The sequence below is a fragment of the Artemia franciscana genome, chromosome 12 (genome assembly GCF_032884065.1).
Source record: "Artemia franciscana chromosome 12, ASM3288406v1, whole genome shotgun sequence".
NCBI lineage: Eukaryota > Metazoa > Arthropoda > Branchiopoda > Anostraca > Artemiidae > Artemia > Artemia franciscana.
The window spans coordinates 41,252,289-41,276,497 of record NC_088874.1 but is presented as its reverse complement, the minus strand read 5'-3'; the positions used below and the strand labels follow the sequence as shown (position 1 = coordinate 41,276,497).

General features: G+C 34.9%; 1 protein-coding gene across 6 annotated transcripts in view; it reads left to right on the top strand.

The window, feature by feature from the left end:
* LOC136034136 (troponin T, skeletal muscle-like) overlaps window positions 1-24,209 on the top strand; it is an 82,169-nt gene that overhangs the window by 10,765 nt on the left and 47,195 nt on the right. For 4 of the 6 annotated variants that reach the window (XR_010619120.1, XM_065715308.1, XM_065715306.1 and 1 more), the window contains exons 2-4: window positions 8,323-8,410; window positions 10,410-10,594; window positions 13,581-13,759. Coding sequence is in view for 5 of the 6 variants with exons in the window: in XM_065715308.1 (XP_065571380.1) it covers window positions 8,409-8,410; window positions 10,410-10,594; window positions 13,581-13,759 (366 nt within the window). In the remaining variant the exon portion in view is untranslated. The remainder of the gene's footprint in view (window positions 1-8,322; window positions 8,411-10,409; window positions 10,595-13,580; window positions 13,760-24,209) is intronic. The other 2 variants (XM_065715309.1, XM_065715310.1) reach the window with 1 other exon arrangement.

Sequence of the window (24,209 nt, the reverse complement as noted above, 5' to 3'; positions counted from 1 at the left end):
AGAAATAATTTGAAAAGGTTGGGATGGAAGAGGAGCGTGCGTAGCTTTGCTGGCCTCGGTGCTGCAGTAAGTTGTTATTAGTAATAATAATATTGATATTATATTGATAATATAATAATCAATATTAATATTGATAATATTGAGCCAAGAGTGTGTGAGTCTAAGTAGAGTTTCTAGTCTATTTTTGAGAAGACAATCTGAAAATATGCAGTCAAGCCTTTATTCCATCGAGCTTTGTTTCTGCTTTCTACTGGGATTGTCTATTCTAGCATGCAAGCACATTAGCCTCAAATTAAATTGTGATTAAAATTGAAAAGTACTTAAGCTGTGTGACGATTTTCTGTTCCCTCTAAGAAACTGGAGCTTCCCCTTTGCTCCTTTCTAAGTAGTTATATTAGAAAGCTGGCCTGTGGAATAAAAAAACAACTTTTGATCAACAGAAAAATTCAACTCTGATCAATAGTCCTTTATGAGTTTATCAAAGTATAAGACATAAATTTTTTTTCATACAAAAATCCATTCAAGTGACACACTTTTAAAAATTTTGAAGAGTTGACAACTTAATTGTTGTGGTACACGTTAAAAGAAATCTGGCTCATTTTTGGTTTATTTCGTTTATTGATAATGATTTATGCTCATTTTGAGCTGAAATTAATATTTGACTTTATGTCTGCTCTTCTGTGGTTTAGTTAAGCTCGTTTTTTTTTTTTTTTGAAAAATATCTATTGTGGACAAACCAAAAAAAAAAAAAAAAAAAAAAAAAAAAAAAAAAAAAAAAAAAAAAAAAAAAAAAAAAAAATAAAGAGGCAAGGAAAGAAACTGATAGCCTTATAGTACCTGTGGTTCGATAACATAATATTATAAGTTTTGAAGTTTTTCATGGGACATGACATTTATAAGGTTTTGAGGGGTTAACAGCTCTAGTTCCAGTTTACAAGTTGAAAGAAAGAATCCAGATTGAAACTCAAAAGACAGTTTTGGGAATTAAAAATAACATTCAGCAATTAGGCCATCTATGCCAACGAGAGTCTATCATCTTTTCTAACTTTGGTGCGCTCATTATTGGTTCTTCAGATGCATTTTAGGCTAACACAGGTAATTGTCTATATTTCTTTTGCCGGAGACATTTGAGTGTAAGTAAATTTGGCTCCATGCGGTTACGAAATGATCAAACAGTTCGTGGTAACTAACAGTTGTAAGGAGCGACCCGTCTCAATAGCAACCGAAACTCTAAAAACTAGAATTTTTGATACCAATAGTCAAACAGTTCGTGGTAACGAACTGTAGGAAGCAGTGACCCGGCTCAATAGTAAACGAAACTCTAAAAAACGGAATTTTGATACCAATAGATATATCAAAACAACGGGATTTTCATCCTGATTTTAAATATATAAGTTTTATCAAATTTAGTCTTACTCATCAAAAGTTACGAGCTGGAGAAAATTTGCCTTGTTTTGGAAAATAGGAGGAATTACCCCCTAAAAGTAGTACTATCTTAACGAAAATCACACCATCGCATTCACCGTATTAGTGAACTCTGCTGTAGAAGTGTCAAGCTCTTATCTACAAAAATGTGGAACTTAGTATTTTTTGCCAGAAGACCGATCACGGGTGCGTGTTTATTTGTTTTTTTTTTCCAGGGGTGATCGTATCAACCAAATGGTCCTAGAGTGTCGCAAGAGGGCTCATTCTAACGGAAATTAAAAGTTATAGTGCCCTTTTTAAGTGACCAAAAAATTGGAGGGCACCTAGGCCCCCTCCCACGCTCATTTTTTCCCAAAGTCAATGGATCAAAATTTTGAGGTAGCCATTTTGTTCAACATAGTGAAAAAACATAATAACTATGTCATTGGGGCTGACTTACTCCCTGACAGTCCCCAGGGGAGGGGCTGCAGGTTACAAACTTTGACCAGCGTTTACATACAGTAATGATTATTTGGAAACGTACAGATCTTTTCAGGATGATTTTTGGTTGCGGGGGGGGGGGTTGAGGGGAGGGGGATAGGTGGGAGGATCTTCCCTAGGAGGAAATTGTCATGGGAGAACAGTAATTCCATGAAGGGGGCGCAGGGTTTTCTAGCATTATTTTTGAAAAACAATGATAAAATAAATATGAAAACGTTTTATCAACTGAAAGTAAGGACCAGCATTAAAACTTAAAACGAACAGAGATTGTTACGCATATGGGGGTCCATCTCTCCCTAAATAGCTCGCTCTTTATGCTAATGTATTTTTAGTAATTTTAACTCCTTATTCTACAGCCTTTGTGATTCAGGGGCCAATCTTAAAGAATTGGGACAAAATTAAAGCTTTAGTGTAAAGAGTGAGGTATTAACGAGGGGGCAAATCCCCTCATATACATGATAAAGATATACGAATATAGAAGTTCGTTACGTAAGTTAATTTGTAAGTTATGTATATTTTTTTACTAATAAAAACGTTCGTTGAAAATTAAAAATTCTAGTTGCCTTTTTAAGTAACCGAAAAATTGGAGGGCAACTAGGCCTCCTCTCCCACCCTTTTTTTCAAAATCGTCTGATCAAAACTAAGAAAAAGCCATTTAGCAAAAAAAAAATTAATACGCAAATTTTGTTTTAATTATTCATTTGCGAAAGCCAAAGTAAAACATGCATTAATTCAAAAACGTTCAGAAAAAAAAACAACAGTTTTTTTAACTGAAAGTAAGGAGCGACATCAAAACTTAAAACGGACAGAAATTACTCTATGTATGAAAGGGGCTGTTCCTCCCTCAACGTCCCGCTCTTTACGCTAAAGTTATTTACTGTTTAATAAAGTAGAATTGAGAGAAAGAGTAAAAATTTAGCGTAAAGAGCGGGACACTGAGGGAGGAACAGCCCCTTTCATACACGGAGTAATTTCTGTTCGTTTTAAGTTTTAATGTCGCTCCTTACTTTAAGTTAAAAAACTTGTTTTTTTTTATTTATTTACATTAATAGAATCGCATTTTAATGCTGATTTTATATATAAGCTTCGTCAAGTTTAGTCTTACCCATCAAAAGTTACGAGCCTTAGAAAACTTGCCTTATTTTAGAAAATACCCACTAACACCCCCTAAATAAAATCACTCCATCGCATTCAGCTTATCAGAGAACCCCACTGTAGAAGTTTCAAGCTACTATCTACAAAAATGTGGATATTCGTATTTTTTTGCCGGAAGACCGATCACGGGTGTGTATTTATTTAATTGTTTGTTTTTTTCCTTTTTCCCAGGGGTGATCGTATCGACCCAGTAATCCTAGAATGTTGCAAGAAGGCTCATTGTAAAGGGAATTAAAAAATCTAGTGCCATTTTCAAGTGACAAAAAAACTGCAGGGCACGTAGGCACCCTCCCACGCTCATTTTCTCCCCAAAGTCGCCAGATCAAAATTCTGAGATAGCCATCTTATTCCCATAGTCGAAAATCCTAATAGCTATGTCTTTGGGTGCGACTTTCTCCCCCACAGTCCCCGTGGGAGGGGCTGCAAGTTACAAACTTCGACCAGTGTCAAACAGTTCGTGGTAACAAACTGTAGTAACGAGCGACCCGGCTCAATAGTAACCGAAATGATGATTTTAAATATATAAGTTTCAGCAAGATCAGTTATACCCATCAAAAGTTACGAGCCTGAGAAAATTTGACTCATTTTAGTAAATAGAGGGAAAAACCCCTTAAAAGTCATATAATCTTAACGAAAATCACACCATCAGATTCAGCGTACCAGAGAACTTTATTGTGGAAGTTTCAAGCTCCTATCTACAAAAATGTGGAATTTCGCATTGTTTGCCAGAAGACAGATCACGGAAGCGTGTTTATTTGTTTTTTTTTTGTTTTTTTTTCCCAGGGGTGATCGTATCGACTGAGTGGTCCTAGAATGTCGCGAGAGGGCTCATTCTAACGGAAATTAAAAGTTCTAGTGCCCTTTTTAAGTGACCAAAAAAATTGGAGGGCACCTAGGGCCCCTCCCACGCTCATTTTTCCCCAAAAGTCACCGGATCAAAATTCTGAGATAGCCATTTTATTCACCATAGTCGAAAAACCTAAAAACTATGTCTTTAGGGACGACTTACTCCCCCGCAGTCCCCGTGGGAGGGGCTGCAAGTTACAAACTTTGACCTGTATCAAACAGTTCGTGGTAACGAACTGTAGTAAGGAGCGACCCGGCTTAATAGTAACCAAAACTCTAAAAAATTGAATTTTGATATCAATAGCTACACCAAAAAAATCGCATTTTAATGCTGATTTTAAATATATAAGTTTCATCAAGTTTAGTCTTACCCATCAAAAGTTACGAGCCTGAGAAAATTTGCCCTATTTAAGAAAATAGGGGGAAACACCCCCTAAAAGTCATAGAATCTTAACGAAAATAACATCATCAGATTCAGCGTATCAGAGAACCCTACTGTAGAAGTTTCAAGATCCTATCTACAAAAATGTGGAATTTTGTATTTTTTGCCAGAAGACAAATCACGGGTGCGTGTTTATTTGTTTGTTTTTTTGTTTTTTTTCCCCAGGGGTCATCGTATTGACCGAGTGGTCCTAGAATGTCGAAAGAGGGCTCATTCTAACGGAAATGAAAATTTCTAGTGCCCTTTTTAAGTGACCAAAAAAATTGGAGGGCATCTAGGCCCCCTCCCACGCTCATTTTTTTCCCAATGTCAACGGATCAAAATTTTGAGATAGCCATTTTGTTCAGCATAGTCGAAAACCATAATAACTATGTATTTGGGGATGATTTACTCCCCCACAATCCCTGGGGGAGGGGCTGCAAGTTACAAACTTTGACCAGTGTTTACATATAGTAATGGTTATTGGGAAGTGTACAGACGTTTTTAGGGGGATTTTATTTTGTTTGGGGGGGGGGGGGCTGAGGGGAGGGGGCTATGTTGGAGGATCTTTCCTTGGAGGAATCTGTCATGGGGGAAGAAAAATTCAAGGAAAAGGGCGCATGATTTTCTAGCATTACTATAAGAAAACAATGAAAAATAAACATGAAAACGTTTTTTCAAATGAAAGGAAGGAGTAGCATTGGAACTTAAAACGAACAGAGATTATAACGCATATGAGGGGTTCTAAAAATACTTTAGCATAAAGAGCGAGGTATTTAGGAGGAGATAAATACCTCACTCTTTATGCTAAAGTATTTTTAGTAATTTCAACTATTTATTCTACGGCCTTTCTGATTCAGGGGTCATTCTTAAAGAATTGGGACAAAACTTAAGATTTAGTGTAAAGAGCGAGGTATTAACGAGGATACAAACCCCCTTGTATACATAATAAAAATATAAGATCATGAAAGTTTGTTACGTAGGTTGCTAATTTATAAGTTACGTATAATTTTTACTAATAAAAATGTTCGTTAAAAATTAAAAGTTCTAGTTGCCTTTTTAAGCAACCGAAAAATTGGTGGGCAACTAGGCCTCCTTCTCAACCCCTTATTTCTCAAAATCGTCTAATCAAAACTAAGAGAAAGCCATTTAGCCAAAAAAAGAATTAATATACAAATTTCATTTTAATAATTTATGTGCGGAGAGCCAAAGCCAAACATGCATTAATTCAAAAACGTTCAGAAATTAAATAAAAAAAAAAAAAATTTTTAGCTGAAAGTAAGGAGCGACATTAAAACTTAAAACGAACAGAAATTACTCCGTATATTAAATGGTTTGTCCCCTCCGCAATCCCTCGCTCTTTACGCTAAAGTTTGATTCTTTGTCACAATTCTACTTTTTAAAACAATTAAAAACTTGACTCTTTGCCACAATTCTGCTTTTTAAAACAATTAAAAGCTTTAGCGTAAAGAGCGAGGCATTGCGGAGGGGACAAACCATTTTATATACGGAGTAATTTCTGTTCGTTTTAAGTTTTAATGTCGCTCCTTACTTTCAGCTAAAAAAATTAGTTTTTTTTTTATTTAATTTACATATAGTAATGGTTATTGGGAAGTGTAAAGACGTTTTCAGGGGATTTTTTTTTGGTTTGGGGGGAGAGTTGGGGGGGGGGGGTTACGTTGGAGGATATTTCCATGGAGAAACTTCTCATGGGGGAAGAGAATTTCAATGAAGGGGGCGCAGGATTTTCTAGCATTATTTGAAAAAAAACAGTGAAAAAATAAATATGAAAAGTTTTTTCTACTGAAAGTAAGGAGCAGCATTAAAACTTAAAACGAACAAAAATTATTACACATACGAGGGGTTTACCTCCTTGTTATACCTCACTCTTTACGCTAAAGTATTTTTAGTAATTTCAACTATTTATTCTACGGCCTTTGTGATTCAGAGGTTACTCTTAAGGAATTGGGACTAAATTTAAGCTTTAGTGTAAAGAGCGAGGTATTGACGAGGGTTGAACCCCCCTCATATACGCAATAAAAACATACGAATATAGAAGTTCGTTACGTAAGTTAATTCGTAAGTTAACTATATTTTTTTACCAATGAAATCGTTTGTAAAAAATTAAAAGTTCTAGTTGCTTTTTTAAGTAATCAAAACATTGGAGGGCAACTAGGCCTCCTCCCTCGCTCCTTTTTTCTCAAAATCTTCCGATAAATTGCAATTAATTAATATGCAAATTTGGTTTTAATTATTTATTTGCGGAGGGCCAAGATCAAAACATGCACTTATTCAAAAACGTCCAGAAATTAAATAAAAAAAAACAAGTTTTCTTAAATGAAAGTAAGGAGCAACATTAAAACTTAAAACGAACAGAAATTACTCCGTATATGAAAGGGGCTTTTGTTCCTCAACGCCCCACTCTTTAGGCTAAGTTTCTTGCTTTTTCAAAAATAGAGTTAAGAGAAGAGTCAAACTTTAGCGTAAAGAGCGGGGCGTTGAGGAGGAAAAGTCCCTTTCATATACGGAGTAATTTCTGTTTGTCTTAAGTTTTAATGTTGCTCCTTACTTTCATTAAAAAAACTTGTTTTTTTTAAATTTAATTTTACATATAGTAATGGTTATTGGGAAGTGTACAGACGTTTTCAGGGGGATTTTTTTGGTTTGGAGGGGGGTACGTGAGAGGATCTTTCCATGGAGGAATTTGTCATGGGGAAAGGGAATCTCAATGAAGAGGGCGCAACATTTTCTAGCATTATTTAAAAAACAATGAAAAAATAAATATGAAAAGTTTTTTCAACTGAAAGTAAAGAGCGGAATTAATGCTTAAAACAAACAGAAATTATTACGGATATAGGGGGTTCACTCCTCGTAATACCTCGCTCTTTATGCTAAAGTATTTTTAGTAATTCCAACTATTTATTCTACGTCCTTTGTGATTCAGGGGTCATTCTTAAGGAATTGGGACAAAATTTAAGCTTTAGTGTAAAGAGCGAGGTATTGACGAGGGGGTGAACCCTCTCATATACGTAAGAAAAGCATATGAATATAGAAGTTCGTTACGTAAGTTAATTCGTAAGTTATGTATATTTTTTACTAATGAAAACGTTCGTAAAAAATTAAAAGTTCTAGTTGCCATTTTAAGATATCAAAAAATTGGAGGACAACTAGGCCTCCTCCCCGCTCAATTTTTCTCAAAATCTTCCGATTAAAACTATGAGAAACCCATTCAACCAAACAAAATTAATATGCAAATTACGTTTTAATTATTTATTCGCGGAGAGCCAAAATAAAAAAATGCATTAATTCAAAAATGTTCACAAATTAAATAAGAAAAACAAGTTTTTTTAACTGAAAGTAAGGAGCGACATTAAAACTTAAAACGAATAGAAATTACTTCGTATATGAACGGGGCTTTTCCTCCTCAACGCCACACTCTTTACACTAAAGGTTACTGTTTTAAAAAGTGCAGTTAAGAGAAAGAGTCAAACTTTAGCGTAAAGAGCGGGGCGTTGAGGAGAAAAATCCCCTTTCATATACGGAGTAATTTCTGTCCGTTTTTAGTTTTAATTTCACTCCCTACTTTCAGTTAAAAAAAACTTTTTTTTATACATTTAATTGTAAATAAAGATGCACCAAAATTAAGTTGTTTCTTAACTGTTATAATTATTCTGTATATGAGGGCCTTACCTCGACCCTAACTGAGGTAGCGAGGTATATATATATATATATATATATATATATATATATATATATATATATATATATATATATATATATATATATATATATATATATATATAAATGTATGTGTGTATATTGCGAAAAATTAGCCTTCAAGCCATTTACGAATATTTCTAACCTTAATTTCATGTACCGAGAAAAATGCATGAATTATGGCCGAGATTCCGTATCTTCTGCTATTCATATGACCGCATTAATGTTTAGTTATAATCTATATATATGCTGACAAATATAAAGTTTATTTCTTCTAGATTTACTTTGTGCCGTCTGTTTGTTTAATAGCTTAGAACGTATTGTACATCTGTGTCTTTGGAACAAGTTCAGTCAAAGCTAGAGAATGTAAGTTATTCCTTGCATGTTCATTGTTTACAAAAATTCTGTGCTTCTAACGTGCTTTAACGGTGACGCTGGTATTTGGTTATTTTGGTAAAACACACAAATATATCCAATCTACATTTTCTATTTCGAAAACGCTGTTAAGAGAGAAAGCAACTTTTTATGAAAAAAAGAAAAAAACTTTTCGAATAGAGCATTAGATAGTAATCCATTCATTCTACGATTTTTAATTAGGACTTTGGTGGTTTTGTAATTATAGAAAAATATATAAATACAGATGAGCGACATTACACAGTTAGTGATAATGAACTGTAAGTAATGAGATAATGTTTTAAATAATAGTATCATATTGCTGCGGTACAAGGAAGAAGTGTGGCTAGTAGTTGACTCAAAGGCATAGCATGTTGCAAATGATACTAAATCCATCCTATTAAGCGAGCAATAATTGTATTCATGTATTTTTTTTTTTAAAGCGGCAATAAAGTTTTTTTTTGAAAATTGGCATACTAACTTTTTGCTGTGTGAAAAAACGATCTAGATAGGCTATAATTTTGTAAAAATTGGTTTTCCCCTCCCAAGCCCCGTAGCAGTTTTTGTAAATTGTCTGCTGACTGAAACTAGACACCCCTGAAGATATAAAGCCTTGCGCATGACTAGGAGAAGTTACATTGTTTGCTTTACATGCTATGTATTGCGGCAGAAAAAGTACTGTAATAATTTGTATAACAGGATACAGAGCTTTGATCGGTGATTATTGTTTGTTTAAAAGTATTGTCTGTAATAAGATAATTACTCATTTTTCGGTTGAAAAAAAAAAACGATCTAGATAGCACTTCAGAAAAATTTGCTTTAGAACTTAATTAAAAAAAAAAAATTTTACACGAGTGGCGTCCCAAATACCCAAATGTCCAATACCCCAGTAGTTTTACTTACAACAACGAATAACATGAAATGGAATTAAAATTGTTTCGCGAAAGAGTTTAAAAAATGTGCCTTTCTTTTCGCTTAGCGAAGCTCAGTCGCCTGGAACTATTATTAATGACATTCAGTGTAATATATCTACTAATGATATATTGACTTCTTAAATGTAATATTAATACATTGTAAAATCGTGCATACAGTTATTAACTATCGATGTTATATGTATCAATAACCCATAACAACCAATTAAAAATCAACAATAGTATAAATTAATAAGACATTTGTAAGATTGGTAACGTTTTACTGTGTTATGAATTTGGGGCATGTGTACAATAGCATACAATTATAATAACGTTTTGCTAGCGTCTTGATATTATTCATGTAACATTAGCGTAATGGATAAACGTTGTTTGCAGGTGCTAATATTTTTAGCATTATTTATTTATTATATGATAATAATGCCCAATAGTTGTTTAGACATTAACGATCGAGTGAATTAATATGGTGTATATTCGACTTCATGATATTTTATAAGCCTATTAAATTTCGTTTATTTTTATTTTTACGCAGGATATTGTACTAAAGAATAGAGTTGACTGATTTTTTTTTGTCATTTATGGCATTTATTGCCATTAACTGTATTATGGAGGGCCATTTGTACAATAGCATACAATCAAAATGACGATTAGCTTAGTTGAATAGCACGTTTTTTAGCCGTTTCTCCACCTCAGGACAGCTAGAATGAATAAAATATGACTCAGCAATATTAGTGTTATGTTGCTGCGTTTCAATAGTTGAGTGTCCATTTTCCAGATAAGGTTCAAATACGTTTACTATTTCTTCGGTTTTGTATTTACTCATATTTGAATTCCAAGGATTTAGTTTTAAATCCCTGAAAATAAAAATAAAAATAAATTGAAGAAAAGATATTTATTTTAAAACAGAAAAGTGAGTTGAGCGGCCCCCTGTACAACAATGAGCTAAGAGGCTAACTGAACTCGTTTGTATACTCGTATTTATAAATTCTGATGCACTTGAAACCGTACTTGTAAGCATTAAGTTGTGTTTAAAAATCTTACAGGCCTCCCATTTGGATATTTCAACCTCCACCAGTTCCTGCCAGTGGCCAGCGGAGAACATCTGCCACATCTATAGTACTTTCACAACCTCTTTCGAGAAGCAATTCATTGAGTAACCAAATGGCACCAACGATTCCAGGGCCACCACCAATGCCCCCAGGCCCGCCCCTTCCACCACCCATGCCAGGTAAAGTTTTGTCGTCATTTCTTGTTTTCCTACAATATTTTACGATGACCAAGTGAACTGTCAATAGAAATGTGTAACTGTCGATTAAATTAATTCTTTATTTTCCTAGTAAATTTTGGCTAACGGTTTCTTCTGATGTCATTTGCTAAAACGTCGTGACGGTATGATGTGACACCAGAACGGGTCTCAATCTTTCCAATAATCTGTATTTCTCCCGCTTTAATACCTAGGCACAACGAAGTTAAACATGTCCATGATTTACTTTGGCAGACTATGCAAGAAGTATTGAAGTAAAGTTATGAAATTTATTCCATAGCCCGTGTGGGGGTTCTTCAATGTCACATTATTATTATAACTCTAATAACGATAATAATAATAATAATAATAACAAAAAGAGGAATGTATAAGCTATACAAGGTCTCAAAACGCTACATTCCGCATTCGCAATAGCAACAACGCAAAATAAATAACATAAGTGAAAATTTTCTCTCGTTTTCCCTCCACCCCGAACAGTCATAAATTTACATCCTTTTTTAGGATTCTTCATGCACACATGTACAAATACGAACTATTGTCCTTTCTACAGTCGTCTGCAGGATCTCTGACGACTCAAGGATATCATAAGAAAAATGTTTAAAAAAAAAGATAGCAGCTGGCAATTCTCCAAGAATGTGGACCACTTCATCATATCGTGAATTATATATGGGGCAAGAGACATCCTCTAATGCCTATCAAACAGTTCGTGGTAACGAACCGTAGTAAGGAGCGACTCGGCTCAAAAGTAAACGAAACTCTAAAAAACGAAATTTTGATACCAATAGATATATCAAAAGAATTAGATTTTTATGCTGATTTTAAATATATAAGTTTCATCAAATTTAGTCTTACTCATCAAAAGCTACGAACCTGAGAAAATTTGCCGTGTTTTGGAAAATAGGGGGAAATACCCCCTAAGAGTAATATAATCTTTACGAAAATCACACCATCGTATTCAGCGTATCACAAAACCCTTTGGTGAAAATTTCTAAAGTTTGGGGAAAATTGCTAAAGTTTGACTCTTTGCCACAATTCTGCTTTTTAAAACAATTAAAAACTTTAGTGTGAAGAGCAAGGGATTGCGGAGGGGACAACCCATTTCATATACGGAGTAATTTCTGTTTTGTTTTAAGTTTTAATGTCGCTCCTTACTTTCAGTTAAAAAAAAACTAGTTTTTTTTATGTAAAATGATACAGTCATGATCTTTATCGTTTGAGCAGTAGCATCCCAGAATAAGTTGTTTTTGCTAGTTATCTCCGGGTAGGATTACTAGCTGTATAATTTTATTTATATAGGCAATTAAATTCAGATGTAATTCAAAATTATGTGTTATGAACCATTCAACAAAGAAAGAAAATACGCAAAAAGTAATCAAATATGGCTGGAAAGTACTCAGGAGAAGGGGAACTGGTTTTGATCTCCCCCACTTCCCCCCAAAAGAAATATCAAACTCGTAAATTGGTATAGAATTGCAGGAAAAAACTTCAGCCCCCTTTCACAAAAATTCTTTGGGTAACCCACTGTAACAAAAATTATTTCTGCCTTCCCTCCCCCCAGACAAAATCCTGGATTCGGTCGTCTTTCGTTGTCTACTAATTTTGTATGTAACCATTTCTTCAATATAGTAACATTTAAAAAGAAGAGAAAAAGAACAGCAATATGTAATCTCCATAAGTGTTTTTGTTCTACGACACAAGGAGAAGAAGCGATCTCCCAGCGTCGGGAGATTTCTTAAAGCATAGGTTAAATTTCTGGGGATTTTTGAATGAAAATAAATATAAATAAACTGAGATTACTTATATTTTAGATATTTAATCAAAGTTCTTATTTTCCAATATAAGAGCCAGTAAACCATCTTGCAATACACCCCTAGCATATTGTAATATATAAGTTACGAGATTTTACTCAAAATGTAAATCATGATATTTTATGGATGTTATATATTTTATGGGCGGTCACGTCAGTTAACTTGAGAAATTAGTACAAGGATCTGAAGTAGAGAATAAAATGAGGTAGTTGGTGGGGGGGGGGGCAATTGTTCCTTTGATTACACAGTCTCTAGACTCTTTAGAATGCTTTTTTTGGCCCTTTCATTAAAAAAAAAAACAATAAGAAAATTGCCCCCTAGATTTGGGAAAATACATTTCTTTTCCCCCTACATTTTCGTGGATATACGTCCCTGAATATGTCTGCGAATCCTGGCTCGTCTTTAAAACGATTACAAATCATTTTGAGTTTCACTATCGGTGACATCATTCTTTTGGCAATTTCTTAACTTTATAAGTTTCTTGAAGCTTTTATCAAAATGTCTCAGCAACAAAATATACGTAATTTGCAGTATTATATTTTCATTTAAAATGTTGGAAAACCATTCGTTAAATGAAACACCTACAATAAAACGACCTTTTTTTTAGACTCTAAAAGACTTTCTGGAAACATTAGTGGAACTCCACTGTTAAAGGTGTCCAGTCTCTACTTCTCTCTATATTTTTGCTTGAAAGTGTTCTTTCTTTCATTTAATCAGTAAACAAATTCGTAAAAATAAACTAAGAAATTAAAAACTACGTACTCAACTTAACGAAAACATTTTTATGTCACTTTGTCATAAATCAGTAACCAGGAATGGTTATCTCTTCTCACTAAAAAAAGGATTGAGAGACGGAATTAGTTTTGGAATATGTGGAAACGGGAGGATTCGTTTATGTATGAAAAATATGAGTTGACGATATCCCATGAGAGCTAGAGAACATAAATAAATATATGAAAACTTTTGAGAACATAAAACGCATGAAAGCACGATCAAATATAAAGAATGAACATATTATTTAGAATATGAGAACATAAATAAGTCAACTTGAAACAATACAAAACATAGAATACGTTTTATATTATTTATACATTTTATATTTTTTAATGTTATTTTATATTATATTTTATTTTTGTATTCAGATAAGAAAGAAATATCGGAATCTGCAAAAGCAAAGTTAGAAAGACTGAGGCAAACACCGAGGAAAAGACCAGATTGGACTACAATGATGAAAGAGGTTGAAAAGGGGATCCGTTTGAAACACGTCCAGCCAAATGACAGAAGCCGACCAGTACTACCCAAAGCTAAAGCCCGAGGAAAGGTAAAACAGTCTTCATTGAACAATTAACTACTCATCCAATAATGAGAAGCCGTGGGGGTGAAAAAGAGTAGACACACTGGATACTCGCTTCATTTCCATGTTAAGTTCTTCAAGATACCATCAAAATCTGGTTAGAACTAAGCTTACAGCAATTCGTTTCGTTTAACAGGTTTAACAATGAAGCAAATGACAAAAAAAAAACCGATGTAAAAGAAAATATTTTTAATAAATCTCACAGGAGAAGGGGGAGGAACAGTTTCAGCTACAAGTTTTCTACTTTTTCAGGGTGTGGGTCTTGCACGCATCACCAGGGGGAGGGTATCAGAAATTGATTTGTAACACATTTGAAATAAAAGAGATTGGGCAGTGGATCAGTCATACCTTCAATCAAATTATAGAAATAGACCAATTTAGCCATCATTAAAGGGCTGAAAAGGTGTGACATATTCTACTTCCTAAAATGGCCTGTATTTTCATTCATTGATTGTTATATCTTTTACCACGTCTAAGGATTGTATAAAGCTAATTTTGATGTTTCTGAAACTGTTTTTTTTCACTGACTTACCTCCCCCCAAAAGAGTACAATTTGGTGTATTGCTTCATACACTATAAAACTCAATCTGTTCTTAAAACACAGGGAGAAATAAGAACAAGGCACAGGGTGAAAGCCCATAGTTAAAGCTTAAGGAAAAGTGAATGATTTGGGCAAAGGGCCTGATATGCATTTAATAATGACCATATCTTTTGTAAACTTTCAGGTTGAATAATGCTAATTATTAGCATATAAAACAATAACTTTTTTAGGGGGGAGGGTGCATAAACTTCCGAAAATATGTAGAATGTACGGATTCTCCATATTTTCATTGTCATTAAATTTTTCTGAGTCAGTGGGTGAGAGGGATAATGAATATTACCCATTTTCCATTCTCTTGCCACACAGTAGCTTGTCTCATTTATAGGTAGCAGATGAGTAGTGATGCCACACTGGTTTTAAGCGCATCCCTATCCCTAGTTTTAACCGGTGCCCTAACCCATGTTTCCATGGGAACCCTATCCCGTCATTCCATGAAAACTAGCGGTTCTTTGTTACGTCATAAGGAATGTTTTCTAAGAGATTCAGGTGGTTGTTGCGTAATAGGGGATGTTTCCTAGGAGATGCATGTGTCTGTTACGTAATAGGGAGGGTTGCTATATAACAGGGTTTGTTTAATTTTGGTTGTTACATAATAGGGCTTTGACTGCTACGGAATAGGAGGTGTTAGAGTCTACTAGTCGAGCGGGCCAATTTTATGAAGGACATTTTTGTTCAATACGTTTTTTTCAAGACGTTTCAAGACATTTCAAGACATTTTTTAAGACACTTTTCTTCGAGACGCTTTTCCTGACGTTTCAAGACATTCCAAGACGTTTTTAAGATATTTTTTCTACATGATCTATTCACGATTTCTTTGGTTGCTATGTAACTGGGTTTGTTTACTTTTGGTTGTCACATGTTAGGGCTTTGACTGTTACTGAATAGGACGTGTTAGAGTCTACTAGTAAGGAGGCCAATTTTTTAAGGATATTTTTCTTAAATACATTTTTTTCAAGACGTTTCAAGACATTTCAAGACATTTTTTAAGACACTTTTCTTCGAGACACTTTTCCTGACGTTTCAAGACATTCCAAGACGTTTTTAAGACATTTTTGCTACACGACCTTTTCAAGATTTCTTTGGTTGTTATGTCATAGGCTCTGCTTGTTACATAATAGGGTTTCCTTTTTACGTATTATGACTTGTTAGAGTCCATTAGTCAAAAGGGGAACTCCCCGTCGTAATTCAGGGGGACATGCACTTCTGTGTTACGTAATGGAGAGGGGGGACATTGGATGATACGTTGTCAGCGCACATGTGATGCGCTGGGGTATTATATAATGACGGTACGAATGTCGGTGTTGCATAAAACTTCAAGAGATTAAACTGTGCGTCCTACCCAGGTGAGCTTCCAGTAAAGCTGTTACGTGAATTCGCCATTTTTCTTGCTAAGCCACTCTCTTCTATAATCAACCAATGTTTCCTTCAGCAAGTATTCCCTAGTGCTTGGAAAAGAGCATATGTCCACGTTATTCCAAAAGTAAGGTGTCCAAAATCTTGAGATCCACTCCGGCCTATATCAATAACGCCGAACCTTTCAAAAGTTGCAGAAACGTTTATTTACCGCAAACTTATGTCACAGGTCTCTGCACATCTAGACCCGTATCAGTATGGATGCTTAAGAGGCAGCAGCACAACTGTATATTTAGTACGGATGTACCATCTCATTGTCGAGTCGCTCAACCGAGAAAGTGCTATAGTCGACCTTCTCCTCGTAGACTACCGAAAGGCTTTTGATCTTATTCGCCATTCCGTTGCTATCACAAATCTACGCACCATGGGTGCGCAAAAACATATTCTCCATTTAGTGATCAATTTTTTACAAGCCCGCTATCAGTGCGTTTACAGTCTTTTCCCAGTAGATACCGACTCCGAATGGGTTGAGCTTACATGCGAAGCCCCACAAGGTACTAAGCTCGCTAGTCTACTGTTTTTGGCAGTGATAAATTTCATCCTTTCCAGCTATGAAGAAAGATTTAAGTATGTAGACGACTTGTCAGTCCTACTGAAGTACATTGTTTAGAAGTCTGAGGCTGTCCCCCAATTCTGCAACGAAATAATCAACAACTTCAAAGATGAATGTACTGCGAACAGCCTCCAAATCAACGAAGGAAAGGCTAAAATCCTTCGCTTTAATCCCCTGAAGAGAGACTTTGTGTGCCCTCCTCCTCCTTATCCTAGTGAATCTTCGGCAGTAGTGCTTGGTGTCAAGTTTAGCATCGACTGCTCTTTCAGCCTCCATGTCGATAAAATTATCAAATAGGCAAATAGTGCGATGCGGACACTTATGCTAATGCGTCGATTTGGTTTTTCAGTGACACAACTAAGGATAGCCTATCCTACTTACATTCGACCAATTTTAGAGTATGCATGTCCCGTATGGGGCCCACAAGTCAATAACACTATTTACCTAAGTGACCAGCTTGAGTCAATACAAACAAGAGCAGTCAAAGTAATATTGTGCGATGCTTTTACCGAATATAAGTTAGCATTATCCACTTTACAAATTCCCTCTCTTCAAGAGCGTCGTCTCAGTTTGATCCTTGAATTTGGCCAATATCTTCTCAGAAGTGATAAATACAGATCGATACTACCACCAGTTTTAGTGAAACATCGAAGTACTAGGTTGAAGAAATTTAACAGATTAGCAGCACCTCCTTCACGCACAAATCGTTTTTCCAACTCATTCATCCCTTTCTTTGTATCAAAGTTTAACAATTGTTGATTTTAAACTATTTGTTTTCTGTTTTTTTTTGTCGTTTGATTTAATCCTTTTTTCTTTTTGGTAAGCACAAGCGCCATTTAGTTTTATGACTACGAGAGATTGTGCAAATAAAACCTATTCTATTCTATTCTATTCAATGCATTTTTCTCATGGAGCCTGTATATTCTGAAGATTTTTGACATCATTTAGAGTCGAAATAGCCATTTCCATCTAAAACAACTGCGTCCTAGACAGCTGGACCAACAATCTTTTCCTACTATTTTGATTCAGGAAATAGATTCTACGAAATAGCTAATTCCACACACGGAAAAATCCCTGTCCCGCTTACTAGACTGAGTAAGCTACTGATTACATGTTTCCTATGATTTCAATAGTTGACATGCAGAGGGGAAAATCGACTAATAGAAATTGTTTACACTTGGTATGCACCTGCATGTCAAGTAATGCATTAGAAAGTTTTGTCATATAATATTTCTATCAGAGATGAAATTAAAGCGAGAGTACCATTATGGCTAGAATATACAACACCTTCATACTAGATCAATAGTTTTTTCTTTTCTCTTTACTAAACAGAAGTTTACACTTATATCATGGACACTCTTAAATGAGTATTCCTATGTGCTTAGACTAAAAGATGCTTAAATTGTATTTGTGAAATATATTGAAGTTTTATCCTGGATCAATAAATCTAAATGACACAGACTTTTGGACTTAACAATTTTATTAGGAAAACAAACTCACAAAGCATTATTAAAACACTGAAAAAGCAATTATAAAATAACAAAGACAAAAACAAAACGTGAAAAGAACTTATAAAGGATAACATATAAGCAAAAGGATGAATAAATTAAAAACAAAGCAGGGGCTCCTAGCAACCAATTCCAGAGGAATGTGTTGTTATTAGGGGCAAATTTAAACCCATAAATGATGTTTTGAGGGCTTTTAATGAAAATGCTTTAGTTGTTCGAACCAAAACTATTCATACCCGGATGATAAGCGCAAATTTGAATAGCATTTTCTCTTCAAATTTCAAATAATCTCGTTAGAGGTAAATTTATATCCCATTAAGATAAGTTTGAGGGCTTTTAATGAAAATATTTCGTTTCGTAAGGCCAACACTATGCATCCCCGATTGACCGGCACACATTTGAATAATACTTTATCTTCGATTTTCACTTAATCTGGTTAGAGTTAAATCGAAGCCACATAAAATTTTTTTCTGAGAGGTTTCAGTGGAAATGCCAAGTTTCTTTGAACCAAGGCTATGCATATTTACGCCACTTGGAAAATATGCTGCTGACTCACCTCCTAGTGAGCCATTCCAGCAGACCCCCTAACATCCAATTGCAGTAAGGGTCTAGAAAACAATTCTAATGGGACCCTAGCAAGTGATTCCAATGGGCCCCTAACATCAAATTCCAACGGGGGTTCCCTAGCAATATTTTCAGAGGGGAGGTTTGTTAGTATAGAAAAATTGAAAATAAATTAAGAGTTATTTTTAAGAGGTTTTAGTGGGAACTCACAACTTTTTAAGAGGTTTTAATGGGAATACTAAGTTTCTTCGAGCCATGGTTATTCATATTCGCAACTCCCTAACAATATATGGTTAGTGCACCCTAGCAAACGATTCCAGAGCGGGACGGTTGTTATTAGAGATAAATTTAAACCTTATTAAGAGTTATGCCTGAGGGGACCCTTAACAATGATCCCTAATTTTTGACAGGGTGTTAGATTTTACGGGTCAGTCCACGACCAAAAGATTTATTTCACACCTTTCACCTTAGCTTTAAGCTGTAGAGCATGTTAGTTCAACTAATTCACGCCACTGTGGCCATATGTGGCTAATCTATGGCATCCAAAGATACATATTGTCATTCTTAAGACATTTTTCTAGATATTTTCATGATAAAAACACGATTTAAATCCATTGATTTGTGTTTTTGAAAACCACCCCTCGAGGTGATGCCCTCCAGGGCAATTAACACCACCGTGCCCAATTATTACTGACCCTTTGGCACCCTCTACCATCACCTCTTCTGTCCCAAGTTATTTTCCAGATATTTTCTTGCTAAAAAATAATGCATCAAATCTATGATTCGTGTTTTTTGCAAGCCAACCCTACGTGATAAGAAATGTCATTTCACATCACCGTGTCATACTCTGCCTTGACCTTTTCAACCTCTAATCATTTCTAAACCATTTTGAGGCATTTCTTGATCAAATATATGCTTTAACTCCGTTGATTTGCGTTTTCGTAAGCAAGTCCTTTCTTGGTGCCTCCAAAACACTTCACACTACCATGAGATTATGTGCCTTGCTCCGTGGAAATTATGTGCCAACCATAATCATCTCAAGGACATTTTCAGCCTTTTTCCCACAAAAATAACCTCGCAAATCTAAAATTGAACACTGTTTATGTTTGAACAGCGAAGCCTAGCATTTCATTTTTAGAACGTGATAGTCCAGGGCAATTCAGGCCACTTAGAAGTTAAAATGTTCCTTGAACGAGCCTTTTCCTTATTTCCAGTAGTTTTGTAAAAAAATGGCACTTTTTCTCCCCGATTCCACAATTTCGATTCTGCCAATTCCACTCCAAGCTCCGTCAATTCCAAGATTTCTTATCCAGCTGTCTCTATGGCAATCTGTGGCTGTTCATTGATGATAGCTAGTTTATTATACCTGTTCTAACAACATCATTTTTGTTCATGAAACTTGCTGTGTGCTGATTTTTTGTTTGTGAAACTTTTTGCATGTTGATTTTTCTCTTCGTGAAACTTGTGCATTGATTTTCACCATGTGAAACTAATTTTGTTCATGGAACTTGTTACGTGCAGATTTTTGCTCAAGGAATTTGTTGCATGCGGATTTTTGTTTGTGAAACTTGTTGCACCTTGATTTTTCTCTTTATGAAAACTGAACATTGATTTTTCTCCTCGTGAAACTGATTTTCTTCATTGTATTTGTTACTTCGTTATTTTGGCGCTTGGAACTTATTGCTAGCTGATTATTGTTTGTAAAACTTGGTATATGTTTTTTCATCTTCGTGGAACTTGTACATTGATTTTTCTCATAGTGAAACTGGTTTTAGTGATGGAACTTGTTGTGGGCTGATTATTGTTTGTGAAACTTGCTATTTGTTGATTTTCTCTTCGTGAAACTTGTGCTTTGTTTTTTCTCCTCGTAAAACATACTTTCTTCATGGAACTTTTTGCATTCTTATTTTTGCTCGTGGAACTTGTTGCCTGCTAATTTTTGTTCATGAAACTTGTTACCTGTTGATTTTTCTCTTCGTAAAACATGTGTATTGATTTTTCTCCTCGTGAAATTGATTTCATAGAACTTACTGCGTGCTGATTTTATTCGCAAAACTTGTTATTTACTGATTTTTGTTCCTGAAACTGGTTGAATTTTGATTTTTCTCTTAATGAAACTTGTGGTGTGAAGTGTTTTTGGGGCACCAAGTAAGGGTTTGCTTAAGAAGACGCAAACATATGGAGTTAAAGCATAATTTTTGATCAAGAAATGACTTAAAATGATTTTGAAATGACGAGGGACTCCAGAGAGCCAGCTGTAGTGTGACACGGATTTGTAAAATGACATGGTGTATTTCGTAGGGTTGGCTTGAAAAAATAACATATATGGATTTACTGTATGATTTTAACAATAATATATATGGAAAACATTTTAGGAATGATGAGGTAGTGGTCAGTGGTTACTAAGGGGTCAGTAATAATGGGCCACAGTGGAATGAATTGCCATGGAAGGCATCACTTTGAGGGGTGGCTTGCAAAATCCTGAATCAATGGATCTAAATCATATTTTTATCATCAAAATTCTGGAAAACATCGTAGGAACAATTACACATATATATATTATCAGGTGCCAAGAGGAAGCCAAATATTGTTACGGTGGCATGAATTGCCTGGAATAGCATGTTCTTTAGCTTACAGGCAAGGTGGAAGATGTTAAATTAATTGTCGGTGGTGGTGTGACTTAAATCTAACACCCGATGAAAGAAGTGAGAGATTTTTATTAATATCTTCTGAAAAATAACTCTTAACAAGGTTTAAATTCATATAAGTCTTAATTTGGTTTAAAGTTATCTATGATCTATGATAAAAAACTTCTCCTCTGGAAATGGTGGCTAGGGGGTTCCCGTTCGAATTGAATAGGGGCCGCGCTGTTATTGCTCGCTGTGGTCTGATTGAAGTTGGTTTCTACACTCCCCGTGGAATTCGATTTTAGGGGCCCCTGCTGGAACTACTTGCTAGAGGGGTCAACCACCTTTGTCACAGTGGCGTGATTATGCATGACCATGGTTCAAAGAAACGTAGCATTTCCATTAAAACCTCTCAGAAATACCTTAATGTTGCTTAAATTTACATCTAACGAAATAACATGAAATTTAAATGGAAATATTATTCAAGTGTACCCTTGTTAATCGGAGTTATATAGTCTTGGCACAAAGAAACGAGGTATTTTCGTTAAAAACCCAATAACCTATAACAAGGTTATGTGAAATTTTTAAGAAAAAATACTGCTCAAATGTACACTTGTCAACCGAGGGTGCATAGTCTTTGCTCAAAGAAACAGGGAATTTTCATTAAAAACCCTGAAAATATCTTAAGGGGGTCTTAGCCCCCACCTTTCTTTAATTCAGGGTTCTTTTTGCTTATATTTTATCCTATGTAAGTTTTCTACGTTCTGTTTTTCCCGTTGTCGAGTTTTAATAACGCTTTGTAAGTTTGTTTCTATTGATAAAACCTGTATGTACAAAAGTCTGTGCCCTTTATATTTACCAATCCAAGACCAAACTAGAGTATATTTCACTTATGCAATTGAATCATCTTGTAGCTTATACACATAGGTATGTTCATTCAAGAATACCCTTAATATAAGTACTAAATTCATAGCAGTAAAAACGAAAAGGAAAAACTTTTGATAATGTAAGAAGGTATTGCATATTTTAGCCCTAATGGTACTCTCACTTTTATTTTATATCTTACATACAGTCATACATTTATTGTATGATTATACATTATTATTATACATTATATTATATACATTATATACATATTATACATTACATACATACATTTATTTTACAGTCATAGGAAATGGGAAATCAATGGCTCAATCATTTTGTTAAGCCTAACAATGATTTCTCTGCGTGTGGAATTTGTTATTTCGTAGGATCTTTTTATTGAATAAATATAATAGGACTAGATTTCTGGTCCAGCTGTCTGGGGTACAGTTCCATTGGAAGGAAAATGCCCTTTCCCTCCCTAATGTGGCCTACGCATAAAGATAGGTATTTACATTTTCCTCCCATTACTCTACCTGCATAAGAATAGGAATAGTTATTTCTTTGGTTGACCGAGTTATGTCAACCAAATTTATGTCAACCAATTAATGTCACCTTTAAACATTCAAATAAAATACAGAGCTTTTTAAACAGTGGCAAAGATAAAACCAGCCCTATTCTGGGTAGGGGTGTTTGTAGAATTCCCTGTTTTTTTTGGCCGTTTTTATATTGAAAAAACCCTACAGCAACTAGGCGAGAGGTTATTAGAATATATCTCTTCAATAGACAAGGCCACTAGGCTACACCAAAGGTCTGAGATTTTTTATTTTGCCTTGGCTCAACATTTATATGATACTCCGTACCATTTCATATTATTTGACAGCATCTCCATTATTTCCCCCAAGGTCTCATTCACGTTTTTGGGGAAGCATTTCAGATAAAAAAAGCACATACATCAAAAGGTAGCTCTCAATAGAGACACGGGAGAAACTTCTGTAAGTCCCATTTGTGACATAATTATTAACTGACCGTTTTCACATAAATCCTCAAATTTTTGTTGCACAATCAAATAAAATATCTGATAATAATGTACCTGGGAAGCGATTAGCCTTTAAGAGTGCTGTAAGTAAGATGAAATTGTGAAATGACATTTAGACTGGTGTTTTTTATTCAGTTACCCTTTCACCGTTACTGGGAAAGGGTCATCATAATTTAGTCTTTTGTTTTGTTTTAAGGTTTTTTTTTTAATTTTTATCAGTTTATTCTGCATTGAGGACGGTCAAGCGGAGGCCTTGACCGAAATACTTGCATAATTTTCAATTTTTTCAATGGCTGTTTATTGTTCTAGTTCTTCTTTTCTTTGCGATTTTGTGTCTTGCCTATTATGTAGCAAGCAAAGCTTATGACACACCAACTTAAGACATCTTGAAAAATGTCTTGTAAAAAAATGTCTTAAAACATCTTGAAATGTATTGAAAAATGTTTTGAAGAAAATATCATAAAAACGTCTTGTAATATCTTGAAACGTCTTGATAAACGTCTTGAAGAGAAATAACTTAATGAAATTCCCTCGCTTGATTAGTGGACTCCAACACGTCCCATTACGAAACAGTCAAAGTCATATTATGTAACAACCAAAACTAAACAAACCCTGTCACATAACAACCAAAGTAGACCCTCCCTATTACATATCAGATACCTGTACCTCCTAGGAAAGATCCCCTACTACGAAAAATGCACCTGAATCTCTTCAAAAGCATTCGCCGTGACGTTTCAAGCACCTTCAGGCTGACATGGAATGACAGAATTTGGTACCCATGGAATCCTAGGATAAAAATACGATTAAAACTAGGGATAGTGATGCGATCAAATTCAGTAAGGCTTCACTACTCAGGTGTTCATATCAAATTCAAATCATTGAACCAGCTACAGCAAAACCAAAAATTTTGATGCTTGACCCTGTTAAGTGGAAACTTTCACAACCATTAACTTCTTAAAAAAAGAAAAAAAATGAGAACTTAGTTGTTGCAAGTGCAGTTTCGGAGGTAGCCGGTGCCTAACTCAAAAAGGTGAAGCAAGTGTGAAACATGTGGCAAGTGGCCATTTTTTGGCCATTTTTGCAAGTGCCAAAAATGGGCTAAAATGATGTGAAACTGGACAGTCTGAACTATCCAGTTTCTGAACAGAAACTGAAACTGTCCTTTGAAGGTGTGATTGTCTTAGCGAATCAGATTATTAGCGATTAGATTACTAATGTTCGAATATTTACAGACAAAATCTATTGTCA